This window comes from Rhinolophus hipposideros (genome assembly GCF_964194185.1).
Source record: "Rhinolophus hipposideros genome assembly, chromosome: 12".
NCBI classification, from domain to species: Eukaryota; Metazoa; Chordata; class Mammalia; order Chiroptera; family Rhinolophidae; genus Rhinolophus; species Rhinolophus hipposideros.
In genome coordinates, this window is record NC_138058.1 from 34,633,926 (window position 1) to 34,649,029 (window position 15,104).

At 46.4% G+C, this 15,104-nt stretch overlaps 1 protein-coding gene across 6 annotated transcripts in view; it reads left to right on the plus strand.

Moving 5' to 3' along the window:
• BCL11A (BCL11 transcription factor A) overlaps positions 1 to 15,104 on the plus strand; it is a gene marked incomplete at its 5' end in the record, with an annotated part of 100,012 nt that overhangs the window by 29,835 nt on the left and 55,073 nt on the right. The window contains one exon of one of the 6 annotated variants that reach the window (XM_081068458.1): positions 7,887 to 7,938. The exons of the other annotated variants lie outside the window; for them this stretch is intronic. Within the exon in view, the coding sequence (XP_080924584.1) occupies positions 7,887 to 7,938 (52 nt within the window). Of the gene's footprint in view, positions 1 to 7,886; positions 7,939 to 15,104 lie in introns of those variants that run through there. 6 annotated transcript variants of the gene reach the window in all.

The window sequence follows — 15,104 nt, forward strand, 5'->3', positions numbered from 1 at the left end:
GAATGGGGTCAGCTGTGTCACAATGTGATGTATGGATTATGTTTACCATGGCATATTTTGTTTGTGAGCTGGGCTGTGAGATGGGAGCAGATGATAAATGAAGATACCCTACAGTTTTCACACTTGTTCCTGTGGTCCTGTGTCTCCAAAAGAATCAAGCACCTCTGATAATGGAGAGGTATTTATGAGGACATAATTCGATTTCAAAGTTGTAGATCTCTGGCTGAAGTTTAAGATGTGATAGTCCATTACGTTAATGTCTTTAGTTAAAGCTCTTATTTGACTTAAATAAATTATTTAGGCTTTGCTGCTGAAACTTGGGTAAATCCATGAACTTTCGGGCTAGTTACTTTCCAGTGGCTTTGTGTGCCTTGACAATTCATTTGCTTGGGCTCTTGTGTGTTTGTATGGTTTCTAAATTTATTTCTCAAGTTTCCCTGGCAAGAAATGATTTTTCTTATTGGAGTTTTATGTGGTACACCTGTAAAAGACTTATCTCTTTTTTAAAAATGTTCCCAAATACAGCAATAGCAACACAGTCGTCACAAGATATAGCGCGCACACACACACACACATTTACACATACATATATACTGTGTATAATATAATGTATACATATATATATAGTGTGTATATACGAGTATATATAGAAAGAGAGATTGAGAGAGTAGAAGATCTTTAGATTTACCATGATTTCATTTTTAGTATAGAAGTTTTAAAAATTGTCCACATGAATTCCTCTTTTCATCATGCTATTTGTCTCCGAGGGCCTGAGGGTCTGTGTTTCACATAGCCCCGGACTGAGGGGCAGCGTTGTACATTGAGCGACAACGGTCTGAAGCGGAACTCATGGATGGCTGCCTGTACCTTGGCCTTCACTGAGTTGAGAAGACTGGTCTTTCTTGATCTCTCTCGGCGGCTGTAACACTTGTTGCCTTGAAGTCCCCTTCTCCAGAATTCAGCCACAAGTCTGTTTCCTGTGACCTGTCTCTGCATCTGGTTAAATGGACGTCAGTAATCTGTACACAGTTACTTTTTACTGATTTTATATCCTGAAAGATATTAAGTCCAACAAGCTTTTACACACCAAATCTGCAGAGAAAACAGCCAGGCAGTTTTTGTTTCAATCTCCTCGTCTCTCTGGAGCACTAGTTCCAGAGGCTGATCAATAGCTTTTATTGTAGACCTCACTGTCTCGGAAAGCATTGTGACCATATCCTGCCTAAAAATAGTATTTGCTCTTGCCTGCAGAACCTTGACCTGTGAAAACCCGTTTGGAACATAACTGACATACATAGTCAGCTGTATATCCAAGACACGCTCTGTGAATGAATTCTGTACAGAACTGTCCAGGAGAACACTTTCTTTGAAGAAAACATAAATACCGGTTCTGAACACTGGGAGTGCACCTACTTGCCTGATGGGGTGATGGGACACGCAGTGGAGAGTGAGGGAGACTCCAGGCCTAGGGGCCATTGAGAGGAAAGAGGCCCTCACAGAGGATTCCTGGAGGGTGCAGGCGACCCCAAATAGGGCAAAGGACTGCAAAGGACAGAAGTCTGGATTGAAGTACAAGGTGGCTTTAAATAAGGTCTGCGACCCTCCTTAGAGAGTGTGACTCTCCAAAGCTTTTCTTGTCAGCCTCAGTCTTGAGCCTTGGTGAAAGGGATCCTCTGAAGCATGACCTGGATGGAAAGAAGTACTTCTGAGTCTAAAGTAACTCCTCTATTTAGTGATAAGGAATTGTTGTCACTTTATTTTTTTAGGTGTGATAATGGTTTTGTGGTGAGAGAAAAAAAGTCTTTATCTTTTAACAGTACAAACAGAAGTATTTACCGATAGAATGATAGAATATCTGGATTCAGTATAAATAAGCTAGTGGGCAGGGTTGGTGTTAGGGTTATAGATGAAAGAAGATTGGCAATGACTGGCTAGTGGTGGAAGCTGGATGACTCATACTTGGGAGCTGATTTATACCACTCTCTCTCCTTTTGTATATAGGTGAGATTTCCCTGAAAATAAAGGTGCTCCCTGACTGGTAAAGAGCAAAATGGCCTTATTCAGTGGATGTTACTTCTTCACCAAAGGTTTGGTTCAGAGGTAGGGAGGGGACAGGTGTACTGTGGGGAAGAAAGTACTTGTGAGCTTGTCTAGTATCTGGACAGTTCAGTGTTAAGGGGTCATCTTAAAGTCTGCACTGTGTACTGTGCTCCATTCTCCTGGAAGAAGAGATCCTATGATTTTTTTTCCCCAGTGCATAAAGGAGAGCTTCATTGAGTTTCATCCCTGGGGCCTCTTTTCATCAGTTGGTGTTGGGGAGAAGCAGGTGGGCAGTGCCCGCTTACCTGGTAGTGTTGAGGAAGACAAGTCTCTTGGGTCTTCCGAGGTCATTTGTACCCTGGCTATTTGAGAAAGATGGTTTGCCTGAGAGGAGGCTGACCACACCCTAAGGAAGAAGGGGATCAAAACACAGGCAAGGGAGGACTGGGTTACAGCCTCCCAAAGGTGAAAGGGAGCGGTACAATGATTACACAGCTGTAAAGGGGCATTTTGTTCTCTTTAGCAAAAGCCAGGACTGTCACTGAGTAGTGTGAAAGTGAGGCCACTGGTGGTCTTAGTGCAGCCAGTCTTGTCAGAGCCAGGGTGGGCCTGCTTCTGCCATAGCTGCTGCCTGGAAGCTGAGACCAGCCTTTCTGAGCCATTCCCAGGTTCAGGTCCCTCTGCTTTTACAAAATGTCCGCTCCTGCTCATTTCGCGCAGAGGCTATTATTAGCAAGTGTCACTCAGTTATCTGAGAGTGGCGCTTTTAGCTGCCATCTAAGTGCATGACACTTGGGTTTACAGCAGATTAAATTAAATTTTAGGCTGGTTTGGCTTCACTGGCAGTAGACAATAGGACCAGCTGTTGTAGAAATGTAACCTGGCACCCTCAAGGACCTGTGTGTGTGTGTGTGTGTGTGTGTGTGTGTGTGTACGCGCACGCTCACATGTGCACTTTTGGGAGTTCTGAGCACGCAGGTAAATCTTGGGTGATTAGGGACCTGACAGGCACCATTGTGGGAATGGGAAGGTGCCATTGTCTGAGGCTGACCTTGGGGCTACCCCTCCTTTTTCTCTTTTCTGTACTTCATCCCTTCCCAAAAGAGTGTGACAAACAGTTTCTCCATCTTGATTTTTTTTTTGTTTGGTTGCAAACGGAGTGTACGAAGCTGGAATACTTTCTACTATTTGCACATGCATGTCAGTGTTTCTCTGCAAAGAAGAGGCTAAGCTTGCACGAAAACACCAAAGGAAGCTAACAGAAGGACATAGATGGTTGTGGCCTTATTGCAATGTGATGACCAAGTTGATCTGATGGGTATTGTAGGCAGAGTGTCTGCCTCCCGCGTCCTGCTGTGTACCTCAGACTCCTGTAGGTCCAGAGGCAGACAGCCCTTGGGGTGGGAGTAAGGTCTGCCTTTTAAAATGCAAATATCCTCACTCTCCTTGGTTCTTGGTGCCTGGTGTGGTTGTGCCTGTGAATTTAGGACCTTTGTGCTTCATACTTTTGAGTCAGAGCAAAGCAATGTACATCAACATCACTCATTTAAAATTCTTCAGAAAACTCTGGGGAGATAATTTCTCCTTATAACCAGAAAGTAAGTGTGTCGTGTACATTATTTCACCAAAGGGAGATACCCTTTACTTTTTAAGATTTTAAAAATTCTGTGGCACTTGATTTCAGTTGCTCAGACTCCAGAATTTATACTCACTGATTAGTAATACATTATGCAAATAATTCAGTTTACATATCCAAATACTGTTTTTGCATCATTCACACCTCATGTCTTGAAAAAAAAAAGTGAAATGTTTCCTCAAAATAAACAAAACCTGTGGAAGAGTTTATTATAAGGGTGAAAATTAAAGAAGCACCCATTTGCCAGGGAACTTTTGAGGAAATTTTTTTTTTTTTTTTTTTTTTTAGATTTTATTGGGGAAGGGGAACAGGACTTTATTGGGGAACAGTGTGCACCTCCAGGCCTCCCCTCCGAGTCAAGTTGTTGTACTTTCAGTCTTAGTTGTGGAGGGCGCAGCTCAGCTCCAGGCCCAGCTGCCATTTTCTAGTTGCAGGGGGCGCAGCCCACCATCCCCCGGGAGTCCAACCGGCAACCTTGTGGCTGAGAGGATGTGCTCTAACCAACTGAGCCATCTGGGAGGCAGCTGAGCTCAAGGTGCCGTGTTCAATCTTAGTTGCAGGGGGCCGAGCCCACCATCCTTTGCGGGACTCGAATCGAACTGGCAAACTTGTGGTTGAGAGCCCACTGGCCCATGTGGGAACAGAACCAGCAACCTTCGGAGTTAGGAGCATGGAGCTCCAACCGTCTGAGCCATCGGGCTGGCCCAGGAAATTTTTAATATTCTTGCATAAATAATTCTGCAAGGTTTTTTTTTTGTTGTTTTTTTGCTTCTACCCATAGGGCATGCCATGAAGGTATATTATGTGATCTTTGGCTTTCTGGATTTTTCAATTTTTGGAAAAAAGAAGCCATAACACTATATCAGATACACATCTGTGCATATATACGTACAGCCATAAATGAACATTTAAGTTGAGTTATTTGAAGGAGGTAAAATAATTGCTTACCAGTGACATGATTTTTCCACCAGAGAGAGGGGAGAGTAAGTAAATGCAAACTTTGAATATTTCATGTTGAGAGAGAGTTAATTAAGCCTAGCCATGAATGCTTACGTTATAGATTGGCAAATGGCAGTGCCCTGTGAAAAGTATCTCTTTTCTTTCAGTGGGTTTTTATTGTCATTGGATTAATTCAGGAGAATACAGGATGTGACCCGGAGCCCTTGTCTGAATAAGCACGTTCCCATGCTCACGTGAATGTCTAAACCAGTGGCTTTGACCTCACATGTCAGAACAGAACTGGCCTCAGAAATCTGCCCAGATTCCACTGGTTCCAACCTCATACTCTGGAATGGCTAACTTACTGCTGTTGCAAAGCATGTCAGATTGCAGGAGGAACTTCCCTCAGAAAGAAGGAAGGACAGAAGGAAGGGAAGAAAGCCAGTAGGGACCTTGTTTTTTCTCTGCGGTGCGAGTGCTGTCATCTTTCTCGTACGATGCTCCACACCCATCTCCCCTAACAGGTTATAGACACATTTTTGGCACTGCATAAAGTCAGCGTTCCAACATGTTTTTAATCTTTAACTTTCACGTCGTTAAAAGTCTGATGTACTGACTCTCAGATGCCTGGAGATAGTTCAGGGCACAGCACCTGACAGGTGTAATGTTTTGTGTTTTATGTCTCTCAGTATGGAGGTTACAGAATCAAAAAGGCCACAAAAATGCCTTAAAGATGTTGGTCCTTGTATACTGACAGACACAGTCCTTAGGTTCCCTTTCTTGCCCCACTTTCACACCTACCTTATTTATTTATTTATTTGGTAGCCTGTATTTGAAAAGGGCCCTTGGTGTACTTAGGAGACAAGAAACTTCTTGCCGTGGTATAACCTACCAGGATTGGAGAATCTCGCCTCTCTTCATTTTCTCTCAAGGGTTGAGAGACATGTACCAGAGCTCCTTTAAAAAATGGCCTCTCTTTTTTCTGTGGATTGTAGGGAGGCAGATTTGGTGTGTCCTGTGGCTTCAGGACTTAACTTGAATGACAACATGTTGGTAATAAGCAGCCCCATGAACTACTGCTGAGAACGACTCTGTCTTCATCTTTACTCATCAGACACTGGCATGTTGATGAAGTTCACCCAGCTTTTCTTGAGCCTAAACAGTAATTGCTGGGTCCTCAGAATGCTCTGTGGCAACCCCCTCTTACATTCTGGTTCCTGGATGGACTTTTTTGGGAATTCTGCAATGATAAGTAGGCTCCTAAAATTTCTTTAACAGGCTCACCTCCACTCTGGTGTGTGGTAATTCTCAGATTGATCCTAGATGCCTAGATGCTTCTTGCCTTGTACCCTTCCCCTCTCCCCGCCATGTCTGTGCATGTGAGAAACTGACATTCTCATGTGTGATGCCCTCCCACATGCAATTTCTGGCTGGGCCCTACCTCTTACTCTCCACTCGAGTAAGCATAATGAAATTCAGGTGAGTTGGAATGTCATTTTACAGGCACAATCTTGAGTGTGCTCTAACACATACACTTAAAGAGTATATTTTATTAGTAGTAAGTGGTAACAAAATTCTTTGGACTCCTTTCATGACGGGCTGCAGCACACCCATGCAGACCTGAAGGCCTGCTCCAGTTCTGCCTTCACCTCTCATGCCTTGTGCAGTGAGGGAGCTCAGCAGATGTTGAGGAGGGAATAAGGCCAGACGATTTCAGATCCAGCTTTGTCGGAGGGAGTCTGGATAGAGAAAAACTGGCCTTCATTTTTTGTTTTCTTAAATGAAGAGAGCTAGATCCCAGTAGTTATTATAATGTGTTTTTAAAGAACTTCTCTCTTCCTCTCAAATTGACTTTTTGGGCAAGGCTCTTGTTCCTCGTTAACCAGAGTGTCTGAGGAATCACAGAATATAGTACAGGTCTTTGAGTGGAGGCATTTTCCTTCGTGAAAGGGGAGGTCAGTATTTACTGAGTCTCTTCTGTGTACATATAGGTTCGTGCAATCCTGTGGTTCACCCTCTCAATTTACAGATAAGGAAGGCTGAGGCTGAGAGGGGAGCGATGTCCCTGAGGCCACTCACTAGGCAGTGATAGAACTGGGCCTCACGTGTTCATGCTGGCTCGCTGTACCAACTCTTATAGCCAGTCCTTGCCCAGCAGGACCAAGGGGTGGCTCCTTGGGCTTCTGCCAAGAAACTTACGCTACTCCCAATGCTTTTATTGAGACAGCTGGATTACGTTTCACAACTGGAGCTTTGCTGGTGTAGATATCGGAACTCTCTGGGCATTGTTAACCTAGGGGTCCCATGGTAAAACCCAAACAACAAAACACCCAGCCAGCTGGCCATTGCAGAGACTGGTTGTGTTGCTTTGCCCTTTCATCCCACCTCCTGCTGCCCTGTGTCCTGATCGGGCTCCCACAGTGTGGCAGTTCTAGGGTTTGCACTGTGTGCACATGGAATAGGTTGGTGTCTTCATCCAGGTCGTTGGACATATGGGGTTGATGGAGTTGGGATGATGGTAGGGCCCACACCCTCTGGGGGACGGATGCGTCTTAAGAATTGGCCAGCCCTACCTCTTCTTCTAAAACCTATGTTCCTTCTTCTAATTTTAAATGCATCTCTCAATAGCAGGAAATCCTCCCTTTCGTCTACCTCAAATCCCTTATGCTTCAGTGTATGCCCATTTTGTCTTCATTCCATTCTCATCCCCAGCTTTGGTCTAAAAGACCTCATATTTTAGAATCCTTTCCTCTCTGCCATTGCTTCTTCCTGAGTAATCTCGATTCCCTGAACTTGATTGAATTCGACGATTATTTTTTAACCCATGTATTATTTTTGTACCTCTCTTTAGAACCTCCTGGTTTCCCAGGTCTTTTACTCAAACACTAGTCTGATTACTGCAGAGTACAATGGCAAGGTACCTTTGTGCTGTCTACATTCCTTACTCCAAGATCTGCACTCGGGTATCTTGCTTCCTTTTTAAAAAAACCAGTGCTTCATTGATGACTCATGCTCAGCTTGATGTCCACTAGGAATCTCAGATCTTTGTCAGCTATCTTTGAGTGCAGTTAAACTTTCACTCCCAACCATATTGATGTCACAGCTCTCCCTTCCCAGGCCGCCCTCTCTGTCCTTGTTCATATTGAACTTCACTCTCCACTCCTGTCCCAAGTTCCCTGACCACCTGTCTGCTTCACCAGGTGGCGGAGAGTTATGATCCTGTCTCTGAAGATGCCTCCTCCCTCTTGGCTTCTCTCCCAGTGACAACTTCATGGAGGCTGAGAAATACAGTGAGTGGCCTTTCTTGCCTCACTTACTGCTGGGGAGAGAACTATTCATAACTTTCTGCTGACATCTGGAGAACATAGGTTTTGGAGGACCAGAGCCCAGGTTTCCCACAAACCAACAGAGCCAAGTTTTTTTTGTTTCCTGCACAACCTGTGTTATAATGGTAGGAGCTAGTCATTGTGTTTAATAGTAAAACAAAATCTAAGTGCGCGTAATAAGCACATCTTTTCTGTGTGCTGGGGTAAAGAGAGGTGACAGTGAATGTGTAGGATGGTAGGAAAAGCATTACAGACATGGGAAAGCATTTCAGAGCACACGAACATGGCATGAGTAATAGGCTTATAGCCACAAGGCTCAATTTTCAATCCCTGCCTCCCATTTTTGTACCCCAGTTCAATCAGTTAAGACATAAGTGAAGTGGTGAGAGTAGGGGCCACCTGCTCCTCAGACTCCAGGGTGTTTGTAGCCCAGGACCCCTTTGTGGGCGTTGGCCCAGCAGGGCCCACAGAACGTCCTCCGACTGGAACTTTCTCAGCCTGACTTGCTCACTTCCTGTTCTGCCCTGCCCAGAGGTGACTTGGTAATCCCCACCGTATGACCTCATGGTAGGCTCAGAGGCCTGGGAACTTCTGCCTCCAGTCTCAAGTCAGGAGCAGAAATGGGGAAGCTGGGAAGTTGGGGGCTCAAGAGTCGGTTGGAAACCCCTGCCATCTGTGTCAGACCTGTTTTCCTTCCATCAGCCCCTCTGTTCACCCCCACATTCTCCTTGCCTGAAAGCACTAGGCTGTGTTTCAAAGAAGAAAGAGGTAGCTTGTTTCCATATACATGTATTGAGTGCTTGCTTCTGTAGCGCCTTCCCCTGGGCCAGATCTCCAAGGCCATTTCTCCAGATCACTAAGAATGTCTGAGTGGGGACCTGGCAAAGGCTCGACTCCGTCAACTAGTGGCTCTAGCTCCTTTGGCTCCCTTTGGCGGAAGTGTTGCTCTGGAATTAGTGAGAGGGCATCAACAATATTTACATTGCCTCCTGGGTGTCAGTATTTTCTCTTCCCAAAACTATGACCCTTTTGAGGGCAAGGACTGTTTTACTTTTCACATTTTCATGTCCCAAATAATGATGGTTCATATATGGTATTTAATTTATACTTTGTTCAGGCTGATTGATTGCAAGTGAAAAGACCAGGCTTTGAATTGTATTCCTTGGCTCCCTGTGGTGGAAACGTGCCAAGGCTGGGTGAGTTTATTTTCCCCCTTTCTCCCTGTGGACAAGATGAGAAAGGGGATGGCATCTTTGCAGACTTCACTCCATGGGCGCCTTTTCCCTTGGCCAAACAGTGAGCTCTCTGCTTCCAGCTTCTGCCCATTCTCACCTGGAAGTTGGTGTGGGGGAGGCTCCTCAGGCTAGGGGCTCCCCTGGGGGTGTGGAAAGCTGGCAGCAGCATCCTGTCATCAGCCCAGCTCATACCAGAAGGAAGTATGGCCCATATTCAGAAGAGACTGAGCACTGCTCTCCTCTGGTCGCTCTGGCTGATGTTGGGTTGGGTTTAAATGGTGATTCATTGTCTCTCTCTCTCTCTCTCTCTCTCTCTCTCTCTCTCTCTCTCTCTCTCTCTCTCTCTTTCTCTGGTGTATGTGTATGCGTGTATGCAAGACCTTCGATATTTAAGTAGGAAAATCCTCTCTTGCCAGTGGAATTCACCAACTTTTGCAGTGTTACCCTTCTCAGTGTGTTGTGAAGAGTCATCCAGACCAACTAGATTTACTTGCACAACTCTAATTTATTTCATAAGAAAAAAAAATTAATTCCATGTTTAGAAGGCCGGTTCTCCAAGTCTCAGGACTGTCCAGAAGTGGGTTGCTCAGCACTGCTGTTCCATTAGAGGTGCGGGCAGCCCACAGCCTTCTAGTTTGTTTGTGACCTTTCTCATATTACTTTGTTACCTGCTCCCACCTGTACCACCGGCGGTGGCCCAGCACAAAAGCGTTCCCCTTAGAGAGCCTTGGGGAGCTCTGCTGGCTGGCAGTGCTTTGGGGGGAAGTCTGGGAAGAATTCGCTTGTGTGGCTAGAGGTCTCTGTGACCACCTCACCCCAGCCCAGGTAGCCCACCTGCCTTTCCTCAGGCCATCATCCTTCCTTCCTTTTCCCCCTACCCTTCTTTTCCCTTCCCCGCTCCTTCTTTGGGACTTTAAGATCTTAGACTTAGAGAATTTAAGGTAGTGTATCTAGAATCCAAGTCTTCTGACTCAGTCTAGAGTGTTTTTTCTACTGTAGTCCTGGAAACAGTTTCTCTTCCATGGAGGTGCCTGTCTGTGGAAAGCATCGAGTCTGGCTTATTGAGAAGACAGACCACCTGCCCTTTGGACAGCACCCCTGTGTAGGTGCTGGCCCATCCGTGCTCAGTTCTAGAGCAGGCTTGCACCTCTAATTTCTCAGATGCTGACATGAGGGGAGTAGTAGTTGTGGTGGAGACTTTCCATCCTTGCCCGGGATGAGTCTGTTCTGTTTTGGGTGGGAGTGGGTGAGCCAGCCCTTGGAAGGAGGGGGGCACCTAGAAGGGAGAGGGCAGGACAGGGAAGATCCTGGCAGGATTTGAAGGTATGTTCTAACAAGAGAGAAGAAGCAGTTCTTGCTAGGGCTGACCCAACACCACCCCGGTGAAGCACCCCACTCCCACTCCCGTGGGGCACTTGGCTTTCGGGCATTGGGCGGTGGCATCTGCTGCAGAGTAGCTTCGAGGGGGCATGGAAGCAGCGTCACCTCACCGCCTGGCAATGAATGCCCGAGGAGTGGGCCTCTGAGTGCAGGAACTCCATCTGGTGCAACTCTTAGGACTCAATTCCGTCCCTACTTTGTCCCACACTCCACCATCCTGGAGTGGTGTTGATTGCATAGATTGGGGACCAGGGCACCATGGAGGTGTGCTGCAAGCCTAATTAGCCCCTAAGTCCCTGACTCTGGTCATTCTCCTCCCAGGAGAGAGACTTTCTAAGAGTTGTTGGGATGAGAAAGAGAAAGTAACACTTCCCCTCAAAGGCTCTGCAGCCTGTGGATTATGGTGGGGTGGGGGTGAGTTCTCACTCTCCCCAAAACTCTCCCCAAAGGTGACTGTTCTGTGGAGTGTCCTTTCTCTCCCTCTCTTGGGGGTAACTAGAGGTGCTGGCATGGTCAAATGGAACTTGTCAGCTGTGGCCCGGGTGAGATTCATCTCTGAGATGGCTAATGGGTCAAACTCCTTTCCCCTTGTCTCATCCAAATGGATGCATGTGGGTGGACAACATGGTCAAGTTTATTTCTTCACTTAGCTGTGTATTGCAGTAAAAGCTGCCTGTTCTCCTGCCCCTCGTTAAAGGGGACTCATAGTTGAGAAGCTAAAAGAAAATAAACCATCTTCCTCAGACTGTGATCCTCTCCCGGCTCTGAACCAATTTCAAGTAACCGAGGACGGCCCTAATGCCTACCTTATCGAAGCCTCTTACATTAGATACACAGCATGAAGCTTTTGGGGGCTTTCGTTTTCAGAGGACCAAAGAATTAGAGCTGAAAGGAGAAGCGGATGCCATCTAATCTCATTCTTATTCAACTCCAGTTTATTGAGCACTTACTGTACGCCTAGCACTGCGCTGGGTACTGGAGATACATAGATGAAGAAGACAGGCACACTCGCTCATGAGGCTTGACTTTATGTGGGAGACAGATCGGTGCGGGGAGGGAGGCATATGGGGCAAATCCTTACACCCCAGAGCCAGAAGGTCTAACGTACACAGTCTAAGAGAGGTGAAGTGATTTGCCTAGGCCCTCAGCTACCTAGCAGAGCTCAGCCACAAACCCAAATAGGTTTTTCTGAGTCCAAACCTATGCCTTTTCTAGCACATCAGGCAGCTACCTTTAGCAACGCGACAGAGTTACAGGTGGGCCGCTAAGTTGCCTTCTGAATTGCTTCCTTTAAAGTGTCCTAGATGAGCAGGCTTCCTCTTTGGACAGCTCTCCAGGGAAGGAGAGCACAAAGCTTGCTTTGCGGCTTCCCACCCCACTGTTTCTTAGCCTTCCAGTTGTTTGGATAAAGTTGCAGGCCCAGGTCAGCACACATGTTCATTTTGGAGTCACTAAGACACTATTTCCTGCGAGGAGTTACTGTATATTTGGCCCAATTAGTACGAAACGCTGAGCCTTTGAACACTCATGCCAGTTACTAGAAGGCCAGCTTGGTGAGTTGCATGTAGCAGATGAAGCACCTCACGTTCTTATTTATTTGTGTGTTTGGAAAGAAAAAAAAAATCCTACTTGCTTTACCATTCCTTTTCTTCTTGCCTTCATGGGAACAGAGTGCACAAAGCTTAGAGAATTGATGGCAACGCTCCCTACCATTGTCTTATATTGCGAGCTGCTTCTATGCCTCCTGCATTTTCAACTTAGTACAGCTTTTCTATGGCTTGGAAAATCCGTTGACTGAGTGATGATTGTTTTCCTGAAACGGTGCAACATGTAAAGCGGTGGTTGTCATTAATAGTGCAGTTATGTAGAGTGTAGCTCTTTAAGGCTTCAGTTTCAAATCAGATTAGTGCTCTGTTAACTTAAAATAGCCCCAAAAAAGAAGAAAGAAAAAAAAAGAACTGTCGGAAATCAGAGGGAAATATTAGCATTATGAAACATGTTAACAAGTGGCCATTAGCACTTTATGTCTGCATGAATAGCATCTTTAAGTGTTTTATTGGTAACAGAATAGAGTAGAGTCACATAGAATGGCATTTCTTTTCAAATTGGCAAGTTCTTTTAATTCCGACTTCTCCTTGTTATTGCCTACTGGGGAGCATTTATTCGCTTGTCAAAATGTACGCCAGGGTGGGAAAAGGTACTTTAGCTTTTCTGGCTGATCCCTGGCTCTCAGGTGTAAGGGATTTGCCCCTTCCCCATGGCCATCCTAACACCCCTCCCACCTGGAGGAGGGAGAGTCTGAAAGCTGACATGGAGGAAGAATAATGCCTGGAGGAAGCTGGCACCTCAGGGCTTGTGTCTGCCCAGTGCCCCTGCACAGCGTTGAGTGTGAGTTTGTGCATCTCAGTTTGCAGAGACACGTGGCTGGCTGCAAGGGTGTGTGTGTGGGGGGAGAGTGGTGAGGGGGTGGATGGTGGTCGCCGAGAGATGGGAGCTTTGAAGAGCTGAGGGTAGATCTTAGCTCCCTAAGCCTTAGGGAAAAAACTCTTAATTTGGTCCTGATTGGCCCCTCTCAAGAGTCCCCTATTCACTTTCCTTTCCCCAAACCAGCCAAACCCTTCCATTTGTATTATAATGCAAAATGCTGTTCCTTCTGGGCCTCAGGGCCTGTGGGGAAAATGCAAGTTGGCTGCAACTCCAACTCCAAAGCCAAAGTGACCCCAGGTCAGTCCACTGGGCGATTTTATAGGTTATAGCACTGATGAACCTCCTGGCTGTTAGGGATTCTGGAGGTTCACCGACTCATTTTGCACAAATTTTTTGAACACTTGCTCTGTGCCAGGAACTGTTTGTCGGGCATATAATGATGATCAAAACATTCAAAATTTCCCTCATCTTGTGGCACTCCCGTTCTTGCTGGGGAGAAAGACAGTGAATAAAGATGTGAATTATATAGTGTGAGCAGACTGTGTTGGAGAAAAATAAGGTAGGGACCAAGGATGGGAGATGGGTGGTGGGCACACTTTATAGAGTGATTAGGGAGCGCCCCACCGAGAAGCAAAGTCTCCAAGGAAGTGACACTAGGTCAGGTAGATTTGTGGGGGAAGAGGGTTCCAAGCAGAGTGAGTAGAAAGTGCATAATCTGCCTGGTTGTTTTTGGAGGAGCTAGGGGCCCTTTCCAGTCAGAGTGGAAGGCGTAAAGGAGGTGAGTAGGATCTAAGATCCAAGGAGAGGAGGCCAGCGCCTTGTAGGCTATCGTACAAACTTTGGCTTGGACGCCAAGAGAGATGGAGGAAGCCACTGGAGGACTGGTGTCATGTGACCTGGGTTTCCAGAAGGTCGCTTTGGCTGCTTTTTGAGACTTGAGTGAGGGGAGGTGAAGCAGAAGCTGTCAGGAGGCTGTTGCCCAAATCCAGGCAAGACGATGGCTGTTTGGACCAGGGTGGTCGGGAGGTGAGAAGGGGCTGAATTTTGGGACATATTTTGAAGGCAAAACCAACAGGATTTGCTGACACATCGGATGTGGGGTATGAATGGAAGAGGGGAGTCAGGGTGGACCCTAAGATGTTTGACTTGGTGATTGGAAGGATGAATGGCACTGCTGTTTGCTGGGATAGGGAAGGCACTGGAAGGTGCTCAAGAGGATGGCAGGGCTCAGCCAAAGCTGCGGGCTTCTTGTCCCGGGTTTCGGACTTAGGGCCAAGGGTGGCAGTTAGATTGCTCTGTTCAGGAAGGGTCGGAAGTGAAGGAGTGTGGCCTTCAGGAGGGGTAGTAAGGAGAACTTCAGTAGACTGCTTGCAACTGAGGTGATTTAAATAAAACTTGAACTTGTTATTCTTTGGAGTAGGTGTTGTTTTTGAATCGTTTGACTCAGTTTTCTTCTCTATTGTTCTTTTGATACCAAAGACACAGAAATATGTGCTTTGTGTCTTGCATTTTTTCCCTTAGCTTGTTTTCTCAAGCTGGGGTAGACCCTCAGGGGCTGCTGGTGAACCATGGGCTCTGGAAGTGGGTATACAAGCTGCGCCTTTCCCTGGACTTCACCTTCTCCTGGTGCCTGAGGCATCTCAGGAATCGATCACCTTGTACATCCAGAGAGTCTTTTTCTTAAGATGTGTCTGTGGCTCTGCTTTGCTCTGATCTGCCGGTCAGCCTGGGGGTTTGGAATTCCTCATGGAAACCAGTTGTCCTCCTTTCCACAGGTCCTCCTCCTTTCTTTCCCATTCCTGGAAAGAAGTTGGCTGGCAGATAGAGTGTTTTTCCTTGAAAGGAGAGTGGAGAGCCCTCTAATGGAAAAGTAAAATAATTCTTGGAATCCTCATAACACCCAAGCCCGCCAAAGCTGAGACCAAGTAAATTATTTGGGGGTAATTTGCAAGGGCCTGAGTCAAACAAATTGCCTTCTTGCCCTGACCTCAGCTTGAATCTTTAGATGAGAACCCAGTGATTTTAGGAGTATGATGAGAAACAGGAGACAGTGCTGCTGTCGGAGCCACTTTGGTGGTAAGGGGGTCCTGCAGTGGTCACGGCTCACAGGTGAACACCTTT